The sequence below is a fragment of the Tachypleus tridentatus genome, chromosome 12, assembly GCF_004210375.1.
Source record: "Tachypleus tridentatus isolate NWPU-2018 chromosome 12, ASM421037v1, whole genome shotgun sequence".
Lineage (NCBI taxonomy): Eukaryota > Metazoa > Arthropoda > Merostomata > Xiphosura > Limulidae > Tachypleus > Tachypleus tridentatus.
Genome location: NC_134836.1, coordinates 39,843,415 through 39,868,288, shown reverse-complemented (window position 1 = coordinate 39,868,288; position 24,874 = coordinate 39,843,415). Strand labels below are relative to the sequence as shown.

General features: G+C 32.7%; 1 protein-coding gene across 7 annotated transcripts in view; it reads left to right on the top strand.

Moving 5' to 3' along the window:
* Positions 1-24,874, top strand: part of LOC143233084 (protein turtle-like) — a 414,845-nt gene that overhangs the window by 349,735 nt on the left and 40,236 nt on the right. For all 7 annotated transcript variants that reach the window (XM_076468971.1, XM_076468970.1, XM_076468975.1 and 4 more), the window contains exon 2: positions 18,161-18,496. In XM_076468971.1, the coding sequence (XP_076325086.1) occupies positions 18,161-18,496 (336 nt within the window). The remainder of the gene's footprint in view (positions 1-18,160; positions 18,497-24,874) is intronic.

The window sequence follows — 24,874 nt, the reverse complement described above, 5'->3', positions numbered from 1 at the left end:
TTTTTCTAACATCATTTCATCCTTGTCGAAAATCGCTACGTAAAGTACACGCTGCACTTAACTTGATGTGAAGCGAAAACGAAAGGTATAGGTTTTTATTTTCGCTGTTGTTGCTGTTGACAGTTTCTCATCGTATGAATCTGACGGAATTTTAAAAACCAAGAAGAAACTGGAGGCCTGAGACGAAATCGGAGGAGTACAGACAATAAGAAATTAAGCGTAATCCTATTGATTCCTGAGTTTTACTGTGACTCCAGAACTAAAGAAATATGAAATAGAATGAAGACGAAACTATGATCTATAGGAATAGTTTTACCGCTGAATAAAATAAAATATTTTCTTCCCTAATGAACTCTTTGTTCTTTGCCAACCACATGCTCTAATTTAAACATTTTTTTACTCCATTAATCACATCATTAATATTTGTCAATACCATGTTTCTTTTAATGAATTACGTGATTTAACTTTTATCTCATTATTCATTAAAAAAGATGCATTTTCTGTATTGGGTAGTTGATTAACGGTACATTTACAATGACAAATGACATATCATAAAGGCCTTATGATTATTCCTCGTTAGAATATCTTTAATTGATTGTAATTAACAATGATTAATACACTTCTTTGATGAATGATGTGTTTTTAGTTTGGTGCAGATTGTTAATGAATTATATCTTATGAGTAAGATCGTGTCTTAAAACGCGTTCTGATTATTTATAGTTTCCAGGTTAACTTTGTGTCCTGTTCGTGATAATCAATAGATTTTGTATTGAACTTTTAGGATGAAAGGCAGGTTTACACAGTTATCATAATAAGATAATTGAGTACTTTTCACCAGGCCCAGCATGGCCAGGTTGTTAAGGCACTCGACTCATAATCCAAGGTTTGCGGGTTCGAGTCCCCCTCACACCAAATATGTTCGTACTTTCAGCCATGGGGGCGTTATAATGTTACGGTCAGTCCCACTATTCGTTGGTAAAAGGGTAGCCCAAATATTGGCGGTGGGTAGTGATTAGTAGCTACATTCCCTCTAGCCTTACACTACTAAATTAGGGACGGCTAGCGCAGATAGTCCTCGTGTAGCTTTGCGCGAAATTCAAAACAAACCAAACTTTTCACCAATCAAATCGTTATTGACAAAGTCTTGATATTTAAATTCATTATATTTAATACGGTATATATTTCCAAATACAAACGTCAACTGCTGTATGTAACTGTATATGTATTACTTGTAGCTTAAATTTTTAAAACTTGAAATATAAATTTCCCATTGAAATTTCAATAATCGTGTGAAGTAACATTTTTTTGAATGACAAGTTATGGTTACAATCAGAACATGTGGAAACGTTAATAGGATTACTTGTTTACACTAATAATGATAGACGTTATTGTTGTAAAATATCTTTTAGTGTCTAGTATTACACTAATAATGGTAGACGTTATTGTTGTAAAATATCTTTTAGTGTCTAGTATTACACTAATAATGATAGACGTTATTGTTGTAAAATATCTTTTAGTATCTAGTATTACACTAATAATGATAGACGTTATTGTTGTAAAATATCTTTTAGTGTCTAGTATTACACTAATAATGATAGACGTTATTGTTGTAAAATATCTTTTAGTGTCTAGTATTACACTAATAATGATAGACGTTGTTGTTATCAAATGTCTTTTGGTGTCTAATATTACAACTATATTAAGAAAAAAAGCAATCAAAAATAACCTAAACACTTAGAAATGTAATAATGGTAACCTAATCAGTGTCTTAATGAGACCATATCAAGGTTCATACGTGGATATACACAGGTTTAAAGAAGTATATCCGAACTGAATACAATATTAAGTATCTTGTAAGTTTTAATTTAGCCTTTGTATTTTTTTCTCTATTTCTTCAGTTGAAGATATATATATGCACAAACGTAAATTTCCGTTATATTTAATTTATTCTTCATTTAAGTAAATATTCAAGCAAACAATTCAAGCTGGTATTTTCTTAATAGCAAAAGCTTCATTATTTTGTAAATATTTCATTCCTCAATAATGTCTTTCGTTTTATTCGTCTTTTTTGTAAATTAAGGCCAAGGTAGAGATATGAGAAATTACTTTGGCGACTTTATTTTATTATAAATAATCAGTTTTGCTTGTTTGCCTTTAAGCACGAAGTTAAAAAATGGGCTAGATGTGTTACCCGCATGGAGGACGAGGCATACGTATACGTTATCTGTTTAAAATTAGGCACAAAGCTAAACAATGGGCTATCTGTGTTTTGCCAACCACCGATATCGAAACCCGATTTCTAACGTTATAAATCCGTAGGCTCTGCTACTAGGGAACCAGAGAGAATAATTTATTGCAAAACACGGGTTAAAGACTAATATGCAGAAGTAAAGAAAACAATTTTCAATAAAGTAAATAAATGTAAGAGTGACCAACATCAATCGTTTAAAAATAATGGAAACAAGATGGTAGTGGTGGCATATGTAGTGATGGTACAAATGTAATCGTTACTGTCTTGTTTCCATTGTTTTCTAGACATCCTTACACTTGATTCCTTTTTTTGAAAATATTACTTTATTATTTTGATTCCATTTTTTAATACAGTGTTTCGATAGACATAGGTAAGTTGTATTTATAGTTCGAAAGACATTGTGGTTGCAAATGTAATATTTATTATTTATATAGTACTGGCTGGCAGTTCTTATTTTACCCTGTATTTACGCTTTTTCATGGAACACTAAATGTCTGTGAGAAAGCTAACTACGTTACGCTGTTATCATTGTTTATAGTATAATTGTATTTTTTAAAATGACCACTGGTTATTAATAATACTTATAAAAGCAGATATTTTGTTTGAAACTATGGCATCTCAGAGAAGTTGGTTGATATAGTCAAACATATCTTTATCAAACTCTTAATTGTGTTTATTATATATTGAATTTAATTCAAGAGTTAAGATTGTTATCGAAAATCGTACGCTGTATTTGAAGCGTAGATTTAATTAACGGAGTATTAGTAATTAAGACTGTTATGTAGGATTGTACGATATATCTCAAGTGTAGATTTGGTCAACAGATGTGCAACTCCTAAAGCTCATATGTATAGCTCTAATTTCGATCTAATTAATAACTGTGTAATGGTTAACTTTATTATTCTTAAACCTGGTTTCTAGCTAAGGGGACTTACATGTGATTATCAGAAAGATACTTTAAAGACATCACATTTTTTCAAAGGGCTACATTTTCATTGAAATATGTTTTAAAGAGTACTCGCTAACATGTACGGATCATAAAATGTATAATAGCTATCTGTATATTTACACTTTATTAACTCATCATAAAAACAGTTTGTTGAAAGTAGTAGATGAAAAACACGTTTTACCGAAAAAAACTGCGTTAAACTCCGTCAGATTCCAACGTTTCCATAGAATAGTTCTTTCTCACGAACTAGTTCTGTTTGACAAGAAAGTAGTAGATGATAAACACGTTTTACCGAAGAAAGCTGCGTTAAACTTTGTCAGATTCTAACGTTTCCATAGAATAGTTCTTTCTCACGAGCTAGTTTTGTTTGACAAGAAAGTAGTAGATAATAAACACGTTTTACCGAAAAAAACTGCGTTAAACTCCGTCAGATTCCAACGTTTCCATAGAATAGTTCTTTCTCACGAACTAGTTCTGTTTGACAAGAAAGTAGTAGATAATAAACACGTTTTACTGAAGAAAACTGCGTTAAACTTTGTCAGATTCTAACGTTTCCATAGAATAGTTCTTTCTCACGAGCTAGTTTTGTTTGACAAGAAAGTAGTAGATAATAAACACGTTTTACCGAAGAAAACTGCGTTAAACTCCGTCAGATTCCAACGTTTCCATAGAATAGTTCTTTCTCACGAGCTAGTTTTGTTTGACAAGAAAGTAGTAGATAATAAACACGTTTTACCGAAGAAAACTGCGTTAAACTCCGTCAGATTCCAACGTTTCCATAGAATAGTTCTTTCTCACGAACTAGTTCTGTTTGACAAGAAAGTAGTAGATAATAAACACGTTTTACCGAAGAAAACTGCGTTAAACTCCGTCAGATTCTAAGGTTGCCATAGAATAGTTCTTTCTCACGGGCTAGATCTGTTTGACAAGAAAGTAGTAGATGATAAACATGTTTTACCAAAGAAAACTGCGTTAAACTTTGTCAGATTTCAACGTTTCCATAGAATAGTTCTTTCTCACGAGCTAGTTTTGTTTGACAAGAAAGTAGTAGATAATAAACACGTTTTACCGAAGAAAACTGCGTTAAACTCCGTCAGATTCCAACGTTTCCATAGAATAGTTCTTTCTCACGAGCTAGTTTTGTTTGACAAGAAAGTAGTAGATAATAAACACGTTTTACCGAAGAAAACTGCGTTAAACTCCGTCAGATTCTAAGGTTGCCATAGAATAGTTCTTTCTCACGGGCTAGATCTGTTTGACAAGAAAGTAGTAGATGATAAACATGTTTTACCAAAGAAAACTGCGTTAAACTCCGTCAGATTCCAAGGTTTCCATAGAATAGTTCTTTCTCACGAGCTAGTTTTGTTTGACAAGAAAGTAGTAGATAATAAACACGTTTTACCGAAGAAAACTGCGTTAAACTCCGTCAGATTCCAACGTTTCCATAGAATAGTTCTTTCTCACGAGCTAGTTTTGTTTGACAAGAAAGTAGTAGATAATAAACACGTTTTACCGAAGAAAACTGCGTTAAACTCCGTCAGATTCCAACGTTTCCATAGAATAGTTCTTTCTCACGAACTAGTTCTGTTTGACAAGAAAGTAGTAGATAATAAACACGTTTTACCGAAGAAAACTGCGTTAAACTCCGTCAGATTCTAAGGTTGCCATAGAATAGTTCTTTCTCACGGGCTAGATCTGTTTGACAAGAAAGTAGTAGATGATAAACATGTTTTACCAAAGAAAACTGCGTTAAACTTTGTCAGATTCCAACGTTTCCATAGAATAGTTCTTTCTCACGAGCTAGTTTTGTTTGACAAGAAAGTAGTAGATAATAAACACGTTTTACCGAAGAAAACTGCGTTAAACTCCGTCAGATTCCAACGTTTCCATAGAATAGTTCTTTCTCACGAACTAGTTCTGTTTGACAAAACCACAAATTCGGAGAAAAGTTATGAAATAAATAGTGTTGGTGACTATAAATAAGTTTGGGTACTTATGTATGTGACATTTTCCGAGCACTTGCATAAATAATCGTACCTATGGTATTTTTTCTCTATAACCAGACTTTTAATTTCCTAGGAAAGCACGCACGAAACTATTAAATACTCCTGCATTATATGATCAAGACGATGAAAACAAGAAATATACATATGTATACATTAGTTCTACCAGAATTCTACTTAAGCCATATATAGGTACAGTAATAATAAATTTGATATGTAGTCTTCGACATAAACGTGTAATTCGCGGTTCTATGACAAAATTAAAAGAATACTATAGCATGTATATTATGTTCGTATTTATGAAGTTGCTGATCCCATGGATCATCTGGGTGCTTTCTCGTACAATATGACAAATATATTACTTTTCCATGTAAAATTAGGCTCGTATTTTAATAAAATATCGTAAAGAGACTTTTAATGCGAATACTCTTGTTTAATAATTAATGAACTAGTCTCTTATCCTCGCTTATCTTTGTTTTCTTATTGCACAAGGAATGCTAGGTTGTTTTTTTGTCTCGATCAAAATGTGAACCTACTTGTGATTGGACAGTATTGTTAATTGCTTTTTCAATGGTAATGTATTTTATATTCACAGTTTTACACAGCAGGATATTGGAACAAATAAAAGTTTCTATTTAATACCACTGACGAGCACTAACAAGTCTAAATCCTGCATTACTTTCTTGAGTGTAATGGTTGTTTGTTACACTGTAAACGTATCAAATTATTTATATAGTTATTTCAATTGTATATATGCTAAGATAAAAAATATTATATCACCAAATATCTTACTGAACTAACGCTAATTTTTACTGAATAATCATTGAAGTAATGTTAGTTTTAGGGAATACCTTGCTAAACTTTTGATAGTTTTATTGACTACTCCATTCAACTAATGTTAATTTTAGAGAATGCTTCCCTGAAGTAATGGTAGTTTTACTGAATAGTTCACTAAAATAATACTGATTTTACTTAATACTACACTAGAGTAATGTTATTTTTATTGAATACCTTACTGAACTAGTATTAAATTTATTGAATATTTCAATGAAACATTTATATTGTTATTAAATGTTTCACTGATGTGCAATTAACAAAATTTATTAACACATCAACGACATTATTTTTCAAAGCACGTGAGAAATATATGCTCGTGTTCCCAAAACATAACATTTCAGAGAGGAAAATAATTACTTGGTTTGTTTGCTTGTTTTGAAGTTCGTTGCAAAGCTACTCGAGGGCTATCTGCACTAGCCGTCCCTGATTTAGCAGTGTAAGATTATGGATTAGAGAAGGCAGCTAGTCATCACCACCCATCGCCAACTCTTGGTCTACTCTTTCACCAACGAATAGTGGGATTGACCGTCACATTATACCACCCTCACGGCTGAAAGGACGAACATATTTCGTGTGACAGGAATTCGAATCCGCAACTCTCGGATTTCGAATCGAGTGCCTTAACCACCTGGCCATGTCGGGCCGAATACTTGGTTAGATTATGTGCAGAAAGATTAATAAAGCTTGCACAATTTACTTACTTTTCTAGGTATATTTTTATGTTTCAAAATATAGCCAGATAGATAAGTATTGAACGCTATACTAGAATTAACACGTTTTATTTTGCTTTAGATGTGAGTCACTTGTTGAGAAGCATAAAGCCCGGATTTTCCACTAAATTATGATTATGTTTGTTGCATATTATAAATTTATCTCGGACGAGTCTCCTATTTATTATGTTACGTACGTTACGCATCACGATTTCAAATAACCGAAAATTGTACTTTGAATTTAGAAATTAATTAAATACCATATGTATTAAATTTGGGCCTGGCATGGCCTAGCGCGTAAGGCGTGCGACTCGTCATCCGAGGGTCGCGGGTTTGCGACCGCGTCGCGCCAAAAATGCTCGCCTTCCCAGCCGTGAGGGCGTTATTACGTGACGGTCAATCCCACTATTCGTTGGTAAAAGAGTAGCCCAAGAGTTGGCGGTGAGTGGTGATGACTAGCTGCCTTCCCTCTAGTCTTACACTGCTAAATTAGGGACGGCTCGGTGCAGTGGGCTAACAACCTACTCACTTAAATACTTGTTGAAGAATCCACAAGCGATTGCGGCCCTATGTTCCTAGATGGAATCTACTGGTGATTACTAACTATGTATTAAATTTATGATATTTTACAACAAGATTGATACATATAATTTTTTTTCTAAACACAAATATATTTTACTATATAAAGAAAATATAATTTATAATAACGGTTGTTATAAATAGTTATTACAAATAATAATTTATATACAAAAGTTTTACAAACTTACAAACAATACTGTGTTTTCTATATGGTCTGAAACTGAATATTTTATCGACTGTTCACAAGGAGCGAATTAATTCTATGTTGATGCTCAGGTACGCTTCACTTCACAGGAAGTAAGCTAGTTTGTTTACATGTGAGGCCCGGCATGGCCAGGTGAGTTAAGACATTCGACTAGTAATCTGAAGGCCGCGAGTTAGAATCACGGTCGCACACATCATGCTCGCCCTTTCAGCCGTGAAGGCGTTATAATGTGACGATCAACCCCACTATTCGTTGGTAAAAGAGTAGCCCAAGAGTTGACGGCGGGTGGTGATAACTAGCTGCCTTTTCTCTAGCTTTACACTGCTAAATTAGGGACGGCTAGCAAAGCCCTCGAGTAGCTTTTTGCGAAATTCAAAAACAAACAAGCACAATTGTTTACATGTGATTTTCACCCCCCACAAAAATATCTAATGTCCCCGTAAAAATACTCACTTCCGAAATTAATTCACTGAAATTTGTGTTGTTCAAAATCTACACATATTCCTGGTCAAATATCTATAGGTTTTCTTATTAATAAACGTTTATTATAATTGTAGCTTCCAAGATTAGTAATATACCGACTGTAGCTGACCAACAATAATATCAAACTGTCTTTTCGCGTGTTGTGATTTATAAACATTTATTCGAAATTTTAGAAAGTTCAGTTGGCTCAACAATACTGGTATTTACTTAGATGTATACATAGTTGATTCTTACATTCTAGAATATTCTATAAACTTGGAGAAAATGCGGAAGTTTCACAATACACATTTAACAGTGTAAATTACACGGATTTCTAAATATATATTTAACTAAAATAAACATCAATATTATAATAAATACATAATAGTAAATCCGTTTCACTTATTAGTCTTAAAAATTAGATTTTTAACGGCGGAGCATTCGCGATGTGTTCGTTCTTCTGGCACAGCAGTATATCCGCAGATTCACATTATTAGAAAACTGGTTGTGACACCCTCGGTGAGAAGAGCACAGGTTACATTTCATATTGCTTTGTGGTTAATTCCAAAATAATTAATCAATCTATCAATCAGAGCGCAGATATCCCTTTGCGTGTATTTACACTAACGCAAATAATTCCATTTTAAAAAGAAAAAAAAACAGTTTCTTCTATACTGAAAATGTACAAAACTTATACATTTTATCTATATAAAATGTTAATAAAATATAAGTAGGGAACATGTGACCTTGGTATTACTGCCAAAAATATCGCTTATTATTACCTGGGTAAACGAATTGTTGAATTTTAATCATTCTTGGTTTTTGTCTCATAACATAATACCCCTAATTACATCAAACTATTTAATTAGCTATATAGAATTATTGGTTACGTCTCATGGCGTCATATCCTCTAGTTAAATTGGTATATTTAATTAGAAATATCAATGCAAATATCTCAGTTTGATAAGAAGTTAATAACAGTTAAATAGTTATTGAAGTTTTATTTATTCGAGCTTTTATTGTTGTTGTTTCCTTTTAAACTGTTAAAAAACCGGTAACTAAAGGACAGAGTTGTGAGAGCGTTTTATTCAGAAAATTATATCAGTATGTATTGAGTAAGTGTAATGGAAATAACTAAATTTATGATAGGATATTTCATAAGTTAAAGATGATTTTTTTAAACTCAAATATAACAGACTTAATTTCAAATCATCTAACCTATATAAAATTCAATGCGTAACACGTTACGTCACGCTTGATTTCTCGAAATAGTAGGAGTCATGAATACCAAATTGTATTTATCCAAGCAGAATAGTTACATGGAAATTTACATTCTTGCTTAGAACTGGAATTAAGTCGAAGATCTCACTTTTTTAAACAGAAAAAAAACAACAACATTCACCCAACAAAAATCATATAATAATATGGAAACCAACGCCCATGTTAAAGTATATGGCATTCTGAGCTTGAATATTTTGATTTCTAGGTAACTAAAACAAATGCATAGCAACTGAATATTATAATACGTAAGGAATGCCTAACTCCCCACTATATGGAAGCATATTTTTTTCGGGTTATATGCAGAGATGAATACTTTAGAATACTATGAATGCTGTAGGACTATTCTAAATATCAATAACCGTTCCCTAACACTGATTGATGTTAGATTGTTTTTGAGAAAAGAATAAATACTTTTATTTGAAAAAATCAGTTCTGTAAATGTATTAAATATCATTAAATAGTATGCTTGTAAATGTTATATCACAGACAGCATTAGGTGCTATTTTCGAAATACGTTATTAATAGAAGCGTTTGTTTGTAAGTTTCTATGAATGCGTCATTCAGAGTAGCATAAGGTTTAATTATGAGCCGAATTAGGAGACCCATACTCTGAATTATTAATGGATATATTTTGTGGTCCAGTTTCTGCTTGTTATAATTATCATTATTTAGAAATTTCTGAATTTCTTATAAAGAAAAGTTGTATATGATTCGAGTATTAGGGTAGGTAAGTGCGTCGTTACTACAGTAGCGAGTATTAAGGTTTTGAATATGTTATTAAAAACGCCATGGATGGTATTTATGAGTATGTTATTCAGGGCAGTATAGTTTATGGATACGTTATAAACAACAATAGAGGTAAAGTATGTAAATTTATTTTAATATCAACACTCAATAATAACTTTTGTGGATGTGACTTTAGGAGTTGAATTGAGAAGAAAACTTACTTAATGTGTCATCAATGATGTAACGATGCTGAGTGCGTTATTCGTGATGACGAGAAACCTAATTGAAGTAAGAATATATTTCGGAATGTCTGGTAAGAACAACGTTTCGGTCTTCTCAGGTTTTTTTAAGGTTAACAATTCTGATAAGGTTCTTCGTTAACCTGAAGATAACCTAAGACGGTTGAAAGTTTGTTATGTGCTTTATTTTGGTAAATGTATTAATACACGTACCAGCCGTCCTGAGATACATAAGTTCGTTATTAATGGTAGGACTGATTGAAAATGTTATTGAGTTTGTTATCATCTATGCAAGCGATTGATAAAGCTCCTTAAAGCAATGGATATTCATGATATCGAATTTATTATTAAAAACAGCATTAAGTAATAAAGTTTATGAACGGTAAAGTTTCTGACTCTTCTATTACAAGAAGCACTGGATAAAAATGTTTACAATTATGTTGTTAAGGGCACGTTCCTGGTATCAGGCTGTTACTGTAAATGTGTACAACAGGTGTTTGAAAGTTGTGAAAGTGTTAGTCCTCTGATTAGCTCTGTGCAGGATTTGCACTGGTGAAATATAAAATAGATCGCGCCTCTTAAACTATGGGCAAGTTATGACAATGGCAATCAATCCGTAGAGTGAATATTGCATGTCAGGGTATTACTGACAGGATACCTTTGTACTGGTCAGTAGTTCATCAAGGACGGCAGCTGAAAGCCTTAGTAGTTATAGCATAACTAAGGTGGGTTAAAGAAAATGTGAAAGCTTATAACGCTATAAATCTATTAAAAAAACACCTTTCTTTGTAGGTAATGGTGATAACATTCTTGTATACATTTAAACTACGCTAAGGATGGACGAAAAGGTTCAGTGCGCATTTGAATTTCTCAGGTCTTACGACCTAAATCACGACCATGATCACGGTACGGTGGTTCCAGTAGCTTCTGGCACAAAGCAGATAACCGACAAATCTTACTTATAATAAAATACATTCTTTATTTATATTTCACTACTTTAATGACAAATATCAAATTAAAATGTGAAGGAATATTTTTATAGTTGTTAAAGTAATTAAAAACGAAACTGTAGTATAGAAAACCGCAATACTGATTTTGAAAAAATATTTCATGAGAGTAGGGAAACTTAAACCTTTTCCTATTGTATGAAAGGAAATAGTTGAATTTCATAAGTTTAAATATCTCAACAAGAATACAAATAAATTTAATTTCAAGCTATAGGCCTGAATACTTGAAATCAATGCATTACCTCTACGCTAAAGCTGTTTGGTTTATATAATTTTGATTTATGTTAGTATTATTAGACGCGTTTTCTTTTTATTTTAACTGAAATATATTGCCAAAAAATTTCAAAATCACAATTCTAAAGTTTTATAAGCATACACAGAGCAAAACCAATAGCGTGAAATACAGTTTCAAGATTTTTTTGTGAAAAATAACAAATTGTAAATAACCTAGTAAATTAATGTTATTTATCATACTTACATTACAAACAATTTTTATATGATGAAATTTACCACTCTAGTATATTGATTTTAATGTATTGTAAGAGTAAAAACTTATAATTCTGAAAAACAATTGGTTTGGTTTGTTTTGAATTTCGCGCAACGCTGCACGAGGGCTATCTGTGCTAGCTGTCTCTAATTTAGCAGTGTAAGACTAGAAAGAAGGCAGCTAGTCATCATCACCCACCGCCAACTCTTGGGTTACTCTTTTACCAACGAATAGTGAGATCGACCGTCACATTATAAATCCTTCACGGCTGAAAGGGCGAGCATGTTTGGTGTGACAAGGATTCTAACCCGCGACCCTCCGATTAACATTCGAGTGCCTTAACCACATGGCCATGCTGGGCATTTAAAAGATCAACTACCCAAACCACCACAGCTTTAGAATGTTTATAACAGGTGTATAGTTTATCAGTAAATATGCTAATCTTCTGGGGTTGCGGATAGAAGAGTCTAAGATTCAAGACTTGATCCACTGAACGCATCCCGTTCTTTCATGTATGAGTGTGTTTACAAAAGAGAAAGTTAGTTCAGGATTATTAAGTGACGGGTGTTGCTGATTGGCTACAGTTCTCAGGATTATTAAGCCTGTGTAGTAACGGGTGTTGCTAATTGGCTACAGTTCTTCTAGTTGGTTGTTAAATTTGATTAAGAACCGCTAAATCTGAGATCAAGGGTTGTTGACCTGGCTGTTTATCTTACATGCAAATAAGATTCTATTCCAGTTTAAAAATCCAATTCCAGTTCTTATTTAGCAAACCCTGAAGCGTCAAAGTATTTTTTTTTGTTTAACCTAAACATAATATGTTTTGTTTCTTGCCTGTATACATTTTTTATACCATACCAATATGCTACCCAAATACATCGAATGTGTGGCTAAAGGTTTATTAAAAAAGTAGTTTCTTTAAGCACACTGCAACAGATTAAATTTTACATTTAATATAATTAAAATGTATTGGATGAGCTAATAACATCGTTTGGTGGTAATTACTTAACAGTACTTATATCTCAAGTTTTGAAGTTGTGTCATTACAATATTCTTGGTAATGTGGAAACTAAGTTTGCTATTTATGATTTGAGAACATCAAATGCTGTTTTTATTACTGCGATGTTTTTAGTTCTTGGTTCCGCAGTATCTGTAAAACTGAGTCTCTAACATTTTTCATGTAGATGATTATATTTGTTCTTCTACTTGTTCGATTTTTTAAAAACAATGAAGAGACACTAAATGGATCTGAACTGTTGCTTAACTTTATTAGCTGCTTATAAGCTTTCTTGAACTCAACGTAATGTGCTTTTATCACAATCATACAATTTGCATCAAAACAAAACAGTTACTAGTCGATCATGTCGTGTCAGATCCACGCTTTCAGCGTTGAATTAATGGAAAGTACCTTCGCGAATACATCGTAGAATTATATTTAATATGCAGCAAGTCTCTTACTTTGATGATTTTATGACGAGAAACACTTAGATATTAACTATGTTCATCAACTCATGGAAAGTTACACACTACTGTAATATTCAAAGATTCTTTTTTATGTGATATGCTTATAAGATACATTATATAATTGTTTACTGAAATGTCTTTTGATTATCGTGATTGTGATGCTAATTTTCTGACGCATTTCTATAACACACCATGACTTCTATTTTCCACTTACCACTCAAATCGCATTCACTGAGGTTTTTCTTTTCAACTATCTCTGTAGTTTTTATTTATTTAACATCTATTACTTATCCACTAAAGTTCTTGTTACCACCTCATAATCTGCTTTACTGAAGTCTCTACTTTACTTACCATTTGATAATCATTCCCTGAAGTTTCTACTTTACATATATCGGATGCTAATTTACTGAAGTTTATCTTTACTTACCATATAATAATCATTCCTTAAAGAAGCTGATTCGTTCCATTAATTTTCCCAACAAAGTAATCATGCCACACGAACTTGGTGACACTTATAACTTGATTTGATGTACACTTGAGAAGAGTTTAATATAGGCCAAAGAGCAGGCTCCAATCCTTCCAATTATGGAGTCCCGTCACATACGTTGATCAATGTGCCGTACAAGTATGTTCCAAAAATCTACCTAAGTACCCATTCTAAATAAGGTAGTTATAATATTATTACTTCTACTATTATATTTTGCCTTAGGAATTTCACAAAGGCCTTGACACAGGCTTTACATCCTACAAATTACCCTAAGGCTCTCCTAGCAATAACACCCAATTCAATTTAATTTAAGAACATCTGTCATTTTCAAATTTTAAGTGACAAGTAAAGTTTAACAAGCCAAAAGTTCTGCCTTTGGTAATTCACTTGCCATGTTATATATTAAATAATATGTATATTAAACATTGAATAACTAGATTTTACCAAGATAAATCACAATTATGACTCGTGCTTCATAACCATGATGTTTTACTATGTTGAGTATCCAAACAGGATTGGAGTATGACGTGCTGATGGTGACTGTCGTATACAGTCTGAGTAACTTAAAAATTAAAAAAAAAACATCCCAAAGCAGTAGGGCTTTCTGATGATCCTTATTGCATCCTCAGTGATCATTGGTCACTGGACTTACAGTTCTGGCCTGGAATCGTAATCTACTTTTCACCCTACGCATACAAAGGAGATCCTACAAAAGTGGATGTGGGGAGTATGTTAAAGCCGATTCTGTGGGAGAAATTTTTACCATGAAAAGAAGAAATATTTCCTCGTAATACCAAAAGTAAAAAAGGTTTGTTAGATCGCTTTACTTATTGAAATAACTTGAATTATGAAACTTATATTTCTTTATGGTTTAAAAAAAAACACCAGAGTTATTAGGTTACTATAATGCATACAGGTAGGTAACAATGCACATGCTGAATTTTTTTATTAATTTTGTGGACTACAAAGTATTAGTTGAAGCTATCTTATTAAGGTCATGGTTGCTTCATTACAGTAAAAAATTTGACTTCTGAGACTCGTTTTAAAGGGTGAGGATAAACTTGCTTTATGTAGAACACGAGGACCTATAATTTGTTGTAGAGCGATCTAATGTCAGATGTCGAGTTATTTCATAACGTAAGAGGTTTATGTCGACCAAGTAGACACAATAAAACAATTTAGTTTTTAACTAAAAAACGCTAATCATTTCATTAACCTATTGAAAAGGTTCAAACAAAAATATATAATATGTCAATGTTTTCATGCTTTAACCTGTTTATATATTTCATAAATATTCTTTATTTACAAATAAATTTGGAACACTTTTCTTAGCTTTACAAATACATTTCGAATACCTTTAGAATTTCACCCAACTTCCTATTACAATATAAGTAAAACACATCAAAAAGTTGATTAAGCCGGCATTAAAATCATGGGCTGCAGATGCGAAGACTATTAGAGTCATTACTTCTCAATATTTATGTATAGTAGGTTGGTTTTGAGCTTAATTGATACGCCAGAATATATTCGTACCTTGTTAGTGACTTCAGCCAACTGTCAAAACGCAAGTAACCGTATATTACATATACACATTTTAAAGTTTTATAATGGAAACAGATATAGAATTATTTTTTTTCTATATGCCAAGTTATATTAGATCTAATTATTGTTTCAGACCCAGGATAGTGATAAGCCAAACACCATCTTCTCTAGCCAAAAAACACAGAGAAAAAAATTACCGTCAGTTATACCTGCAGCTGATTCTAGTAGATTACTTTGAAGAGGAGTTAAAACTTCTGCTGAGATATTAACCTTTTAATAAATCTAAAAATATTCAAACCGTATATTTGTAGTTTAAGCCACTTCTCTTGGATATTCCAAAAGGTTCTATTCAAAAACATATCAGATAATTAATTACCTTGTCCTTCTGCTGTTATACTGAGTATTTGGAGCTTCCGTAGTCAAGGTTGTGGAAAAGATGTAAGGCAATTTTTTAAAGAAAATACAGTGTCAGAGAAACGTGTAGGACCAATTTAAAAGGAGACAAGAGAATAAAACTGCGATTCTCTTACAGAAGAGGAACAGCAGCTGCATTAGTTTCTAGAGCTGCTGAAGATAGTCCTGAAATTCATCTTCTGCAGTCTTTAATAAAAATAAATATATTGAAGCTTGGAAGTTCATTACAGAATTATATAAGGTACATTTAATCTCAAGAGTTATTAATTAAATGACTCAGATTTTAAAGATTATATCTTCATAAAATCATAATCATAAAAAATCATAACATCAAAGTTATTTATTTCCAAATAATACTTAGACATATAGGATGTATAAATTTATATATATAAAATGTGAAGTTTCAGGGAATTTTACAAGTTAATTAGGAAATCAATAAGTAATACTGGAGAGGCTAGAGATGATATTTTTTACCTCAAAATGTATAAAATAAGTAAAGGCATTTCAATGATGTAAGAAATATCTACAATTAAAAATAAGAAGTTAATATTTTGTGTTTTCTCTCAATCTCTACATCAAGAGAAAAATATTTCATTGCTATTTTCTCTTTTACCGAATAGTAAATGTAATAGTTATAGATCCAAGTTTAAAAGCTTATTTTGTGATTTTTTTTCAGGTGAAGTTTCAAAAAAGAGCAAAAAGTAAGGAGCAAGTTTGCTAAGATTGTGTCCAGCCATTCAGCATTTAGAAGAACGGTTTAATAGATAATTCTGATTTTACACATACTGGGGCAAATGGACCAGCAGTTGTTGAGAAAAAGTAAAGCTATGTTTAACAAACAGAATACTTTTGTCTTGAATCAAAGTTTGGACAGTGGTGCCCCCAAAAAGAAGCTAGTACTGCTCATATTATTGATAAAACTACAAGTGTTGTAAAACAAATAACAAACAAACTGAGAAAATACTTGTAAAATAAATCAATGACGTGTAGCCAATTATGCCTTTAATTAAGAATTATTGTAAGTAACTTGTGTGTTTACAATATATGTGGATTCTCACTGATATTTTATAGTTTTATGAGTGCAGGAGCGCTCATTTCTCAATTTGAACTTCTCAGAACTAAGTTATATTTAATTTTTTTACGATATTTTAAAGATTTGGCATGTACTTGTTGTAAGTATAAATTATACCCTGAGAAGGATTTAATAAAGTTTGTTGAACATAGTTTTCTGTTCATTTAGTCGTTGCAGTTGTAAGTTATTGATATGGATCCATTACACCCATTCTTTTAAATTATTATTCATTATATAACAGAAAGCCCTAAATGGAGCAAGTAATGCAATGCATAAAAACAAAATAGTTATAGTAACTTGCTGATAACCAGTGCATCTCTGTTTACTATATTCATATACTTTTGTTGTATAATTTAACACATGAAAGTCTGTGTATGATTCACATTGCAGCTAGTTTATATTGTAATTTTGTATCCATGTATAGAGATAGGGCCCGGCATGGCCAGGTGGGTTAAGGCGTTCGACTCGTAATCAGAGGATCGCGGGTTCGAATCCACGTCGCACCGAACATGCTCGCCCTTTCAGCTGTGAAGGCGTTATAATGTTACGGTCAGTCCCACTATTCGTTGGTAAAAGAGTAGCCCAAAAGTTGGCGGTGGGTGGTGATGACTAACTGCCTTCCCTCTAGTCTTAGTGGTTAAACGTTTTTCAATTGAATCCTAATTAACTCTGTCCTTGTATAGTTCTTTTCAACACTATCTCGAAGTTTGAGGAACAAACAACAACAAAAATATTTTAGTGATATAAGCATTTTTCAATATGTTGTGTGATATTTTTGAACTTCTGGTAGATAAAGTTTAATAGCAATTTTCAAAACAAAATTGCTATTAAACTTTATCTAATTTATACTTCTGTATGCCTTTCATATTATGACCTTATGTCGATGTGTATGCAGTCCAATAATGGTCAAAGTCTATCTATGTAATCTATCTCTATTTTTCTTTGCAAGCTATTCGTTACTCTATTCTAATACGAATCCTTTGAAATATACGCTGTTCTATAATTTCATTTAACTTATTTATGATATAAATATGCCTCAGTTATTTAACTGATTACTTTTGTGTGTTCTATTTGAACATGTTTTTAACCTAATACTATTTAAGTTCCTCCCAGTATAATATTGTCTTATGTTTTTGTTGCGTAATCATGTATACATTTTCTGATTTAACAATATTTAAGTTCCAGCTGATTTACTGTTGCCTATTTAATTCACATTATATTCTTATCCAACTTATTTTGTATATATCAGAGTAGTTTGTCCTTTAACTTAAGCTTATGTTGGTCCTTATTCAGTTCACTTTAACATCTTTAAATGTTAAGCATTCCAGATCGTTCCTTTCTGATTACCAAACATTTTTAGCTTTGATAGTCACCTGATTTCAGAACTTTGAAGGTTTTGTTTTGTGATTTTTGACAATTCGTTTTACATTTTCACTTTTTTGTAGCTTCCATTTTGTACACCGCTGTTTTGGGTGGTAAAGTAGCTCTTCCATGTGACATCTCCTCCCCCTCCGTTGATGATTCTGCAGCTCTCATTCTATGGTACAAGGATGACTCGGCTCAACCTATTTATACCCTGGACGCCAGGCGTGGTAATGTGGATCAAGCCCACCAATCATCGGGATCCCAGCTGGAGAATCGCGCTTACTTTAACATGATCAACAGGCCAGCGTTTCTCCAGCTGGATCCAGTACAAGAAGAAGATGCAGGAGAATACAGGTGCAGGGTGGACTTCCACAAGGCACGGACTGTCAACACTGTCATCACGTTGAAAATCATAGGTATGTTATTTCAGATTTCTAACTATTTTGTACATATTTTAAAAATGGAAATAATTATCTAAATTTTATTTCCTCTGAATTAGGGTTAATAAATTTAAAATAATAGGTTTACAATGGTCAAATTTAATTCACCACATTAGACAATGCCAAGATAACCTATTGGGTAGCTTTGCGCTAAAAATAATATTTACAATTATTATTTTTTTGCTATGTCACCACCGAAATTCCACACACAAGCACACGTATGTGTGTGGGTTAATAATCTATTTTAAGAACTGGTTCTTGTTTTTCTAATCAATATTAAACATATTATAATACTTTCAACTTCACTGAGGTTTAACAATCCATTTTGTTTGGGAAGAATGAAAATTAAATTAAAATTGTACTAGCGTAACCACAAAACTATATTTGTTGTTTAAATTCGGTTGAATTGGAAGTAGTTTAAACTGTAGAGATTTCTTAAAGGCTATCTAATTATTGTGCTGTACTCCTTTGGTAACATGAGAGTAGTTAAATGAGGTAGTTCAGCCGAACGTGTTCAGAGCAAATGATGGAGTAGAAGCGATGATGTCATAGTGCCACTCACCAGAGACAATTGCATCATTGTTCCACGGTGTGTCACCAGAGAGCACGTTGATAGGCCATAATGATTGTCGGAAGTTGTCTTCTGCCAAAGAGCGTGTTGCTAATAAATGTCACGTGACATATTAGTTCAAGTGTTATTTAGAAGAGAGCGCATTGTTAGGGCCACGAAGTGAAACCAGAGAGCGCCTTGGTATAATGTACAGGCAGATTGTTTGTGAGCAAACCACCAGAGGTTGAAGTAGATCAATATGATGTTAACTTTGTAGTACCAATCAAAGTCTTAAAATTAATGATTTAATCTAATTTACATAATTTTGCGTTTACAATCATGGTCTCATTTACAAGTACAACATTAGATATAAAATTTTAATTTTTCAATTTTATAGTTTTCTATTTTGTATTAAGTACTCCTTACAAAGGTAATTTCTACAGGTGAACAATGCTACTGTACTTCTGTAAGACTATATATCTTTAGTTTTCATTTATATATTTAACTGTTTTACATGTCTTTACAAAGGCTGTTAGCATTAATAAGAGTCTACATGTTGATGGAGTTATTATAGGTGGGTAGTTCAATAGGATTGTGAGCTTAATGTACGGCGTCTCAACGCGTAATTAGATCATCGATGTCTAGATTTAATTATATACACCAAAGATCTAAGTTTATTATTTATTCTAACTGGAGTATCCTTCCCTGGATGGAAGTTTATGTAAATTCGCGATTAATGAAAGGTTATCGTAGAACGTGAAAAGTTGTTTCCTTTATGTGTAATAAAAAAAAACAGCTATAAAACAGTAAAACGAAAAATGTGAAAACTTAAATCTGAATGTATCTCCTCATGAACTTAATGAACCTCCATACCAGTTTTGGTGAAGATCTATCCACTCCCAGCAAAGTATTTATATGGAAATACAATAGACAGTACTATTATATTTATATAGATGACACCAGTGCATTAAATCTGCGTGTGAAGCATTCTTGACGCTATACCTGCACACCTGAGAATGGAGAAAAATAAAGTTCTCCGTGACAGGAAACGGAAGCGAAACGAGAAAAATCATGACCCCTATTGCAAATCTACATGCATACAATATAAAAATTTTGCAATGTTAAGGGTTGCATATCGCGTAATTAAAGGTCTTTCTAGTATCATTCAAGCAAGAATTTCATTATAGTATGATTTTGTATTGGTTTATTTTGGTTTTCATTCATAAATTTATTTGTATTAGAAAGGTAGATGGTGTAATAATACTTCCATAAGAACGCATACAGATTTCAACATGCCTTCCCTCTAGTCTTACACTGCTAAATTAGGGACGGTTAGCGCATATAGCTCTCGTATAGCTTAGCCCGAAATTCAAAAGAAACGAAACCATATTATCTTACTGACCTATGTTCATTATTCATATGGCAGTGAATAGCCTTAACTTGTGGCCCGTCATGGCCAGGTGGGTTAAGGCATTTGACTCGTCATCTGAGAGTCGCGGATTCGAATCCCCGTCGCACCAAACTTGCTCGCTCTTTCAGCCGTGGGGACGTTATAATGTGACGGTCAATTCCATTATTCGTTGGTAAAAGAGTAGCCCAAGAGTTGGAAACAAGTAGAAAAATGGAAACCAGATTCAAAGAACATAAAAAGTCACCTTCACACATTTTCGAACACTGCAAGTCAAATAAACACAACATAACCATAGAAAACACTCAAATACTAAATAAAGAAATAAACATAAACAAACGCAAAATTAAAGAAGCCTTATTTATACAACAACTTAAACCCAAAATAAACCATTATAAAGGAACGCCTTTATACCTATATTAATATAATAAAATAAATAAAATTATATATTCAAACATCTAACACCGCCCTCTACATTCCGAAACTCAGTTACACAACCCCTTTCAAACATGTGGTCAACTTCCGGTCAGTTACCTCTTTCTTTGTGAACCTGACGATGACCTAAGAAGGTCGAAACGTTGTTCGCTCTTCTATGTAAAATATTTTCTCAACCCAAAGGAGCCGTTTTTTACATATAAATTTCTCCACAAGTGGGTTTCTCGACATCACTGAATTAGTGAAGTGTTTAATACCTAAAGGGACAGAAAATTTCTAACTAGAAATGGACATTAATGACGTAATCATATGTTGAGACACCATACGATCACTTCATGATCCTATTTAGCTATTTGTTTATAAAAAAAAAAAAAAAAAAAAACATTATCTGCCCTAGCAATATTAATCTCGGTAATACCATCCGCGTATAGAACCTTACTAAGACAATCCAACTGGTAACACCATCCGCCAATAGAACCTTACTTAGATAAGCCAAGTAGTAACATCATCTACCTTTGTAAAACAGTTAATATATAAATGAAATATATAAATTGAGACACGTTGAAATAGGTTTCATCCTACGGCAGCACCATAACCCCATTCATCTTTCTGATACAAATAAAGGTATAAGTGAGAACTAGAATAAAATGGCATACTTTGTAAAGTGCACTCTTAGTGTTACGCTATACCACTAAGAAGTATAAATAATAGACTTGCATCTTTAGGATATATAATTTAGTCTAGATATTGATGACGTAATCACATGTTCAGAAACACTACAATGTTTCGACCATACTTTTAAACTATCTACTACAATAACACCACCTCTCTGTAGAACCTTACTTATGCTATCCGTTTATTGAAATATTCTCTGCCTTTGTAAGACACATCTAATACAGTTAAATATGTAAATTAAAACCATAAAGATATGTTGAGACGAGATCAAATTTGTATCTAACCCTATATAATAGAAAACTGTAAAGATAATGTTAAAATAGCATATGTAATGTTTTACTTATAGAGTGAAACTGTAATTCTAAACACAATTATGCCAATTGGATTAATTCATTAATTTTAAGATTATGATGCCTACTCTAAAGTGTATGTCATATTTGTCTATATCACCTTCTGGTGGTTTGCTCACGGACTATCTGCGTACTCATTATAGTGAGATGACTTGCAGTTTCACTACGTATCTATTACAATGCGCTGTCTGTTGAGTAATACTCGAACTATGATGTCATGTGACATCTCTTGACAATAATTTATTTGTCAGCAGAAAACTTTCGTCGTCAAGTGTCATGGCGGCACAGCAACTTCCGTTTGTCATGATGTGGAAGCAACGTGCCCATAGTAAATCTTTCTTCGGTGATATTTTGTGGAACTATGAACCCCTATCTCTCAGTCAGCCAGTCACAGCCAGTGTCTGAACAAACTCCCTAACTAATCATGAGCTAGCAATGGCTAAAATTATTTCAGTAAATAATATACATTTTCCGTTATATGCTAGTGTTCGATTGCAATGAGCTCTGAATTTAATACAATTTGTTACAATTTTTAAACTTTCTTTCAGTTGTACATGTAAATACACAAATACTTCAGTAAATAAAAACTCTTGAAATAATGTGTAGATATATTATAGTTTAAAGGTAACCAAGTAAAAAAACCTGTAGTAGATGAAAATAGGACTCGAAAACAGAATATGCGCATAATCGCATACGATCGCGTGCACCCGTGTAGTTGATTTACCTGGTCTTGTACTCGTGGTAAAAAATAAATCGAGGATTACAATTGACGTCAATCCTTCACAATAATTTCATACGATGTGTGGAATAAATATAAAGGTAAGGTTTCAGTTTTTATTGGCAGAATTGTATCAAAATACTGAAAGTTAAATCTTATGATCCGACTAGTGTATGAAAAAAAGAGAAAAGGCCTGACTAAACCAGTGTATCTAGAATAGATGAAGGGTTATATTCAACATGTAACTTCGATGATTGGTAATTTCTTTTTGCTAAAGTTGCCAAACAAAATTACGAAAATGACTAAAATGTCTGTTAACAACACGGATAAAAGCAATTGTTATTTTGAAGTAAACGTGAGAAAACTGCGTTTTAGTCAATACGGTATAATTCCATGTAATATTGATTGTATTACATTGTAATATTGGTTTGAAAGTGGTGAGGCCTAGAAGCTTATAATAGCATCCGGAGACAACATATTCCCAGCGAAGTACGGAAATTGCACATTAAACGGTGTAATTTGGAACATTTTGGATCACAGAATTACTTTTATTTCAACTATCACAAAACTCAGAATTTTCAAGATATCAGTATGTGACTACTACACATCAATAGAAGAGATTATGGTTTTGGTATAGAAAAGGTCAAATGGTTCTCAGTAGTGATAAGGCAGATCTTACCACCTTTGAGAAACAGCAAAATAAATCTCGCACCTTGAAAAAATTGTGAAGTAAATCTCATCATTTTGGAAAAGGTTTGAAGCAAGTTTCATTCATCATCTTGAAAAGGAGAGGAGACAAATCTCATGACTTTAAAAACGGTAAGTGTTATAAAAGAATCACCAGGTTCAATGGTTGCTACGGGCACGTAGAAATTGTAATACCAAGCACACACATAATACGAGGAAACAGAATCAATACACATCTGTAAAAGGCAGTTATGGAGATTTTTGATTTCCTGTAGAAAAAAGAAACTGACAGAGAAAAAAACCAATAACCCATATAATGTGAGTTAAAAAACTATACAGAGTCTTATACATATGAACGATTTATATGCGTATAACATTGTGCGTAAAGGCCACGGCATTGCTATGTACATAAGACACTCGACTCGTAATCTGAGGGTCGCAGGTTCGCATCCCCATCGCACCAAACATGCTCCCCTTTTCAGCCGTGGAGGCGTTATAATGTTAGGTCAATTCCACTATTCGTTGGTAAAAGAGTAGCCCAAGAGTTGGCGGTGAGTGGTGATGACTAGCTGCCTTCTCTCTAGTCTTGCACTGCAAAATTAGGGACGGCTAGTGCAGATAGCCCTTGAGTAGCTTTACGCGAAAAACAAAAAATATCGTGCGTAATGATTACGTTTTCCAACATAATTAAATTTTAAAACTTCAATATATATTTGAATCTATAAAAAAAAAAAAATTAAATATATGTGATAAAATAATACGTCAGCAAACTCTAGGGTTAAGTAACAAAAGTTTCTACTTTACTGATCAGAGGAAGGGCAGACATTCAACATTAACCGCCTTCAAGAATTAGTTTTAATAAATAATGACAAAACTAATCTATGAAACTGAGTCGTCCAAGTGTACTTGGAATCAATGCTATTTTATTAGCGCAGATAGCCCTGTGTAGCTTTCCGTGAAACTCAAACCAATGTTTGAAAACAATATTGTTTTGAAAATTGTGACTATACATAATGCCTAAAATCATTTTAATGGAAAATGCATCAGAAGAAAAATATTACTACAAAAACGTGTGCCAACAGAAGTAATCGGTAAAAGTTTTAGTAAAATTATAAACACAAAGACTGAAAAATACACGTCAATTAGTAGTAGGTAACAGATACAACTATTATTATTATCAGACGGTTATCTTGGAGAAGTTGGTTAAGAAAATGGTATTTGACAAAGACGTTTCTAAAATGTCTCATTGACTTAGCATGACATGAAAGCTTTACAGAGGTGCAATAATTACTTGTTACACTGAATATTAATCTTTGTCCTTCAGCAAATAATCGGACTATTCTACATATTTATGTAATCACTACATGTACATAACAATTAACTGACTCAAGTGTATATTTTGTGTGAACAACAGAAGAAACTAGTGCACTTGTTTTTCGAAATTTTTCATCAGTGAAAAAACAAACAATAGGTCTTCAATTCAGCATCGACAGAGGCACACCTGTTTATCTGACTAAGTTAGATATGAAAG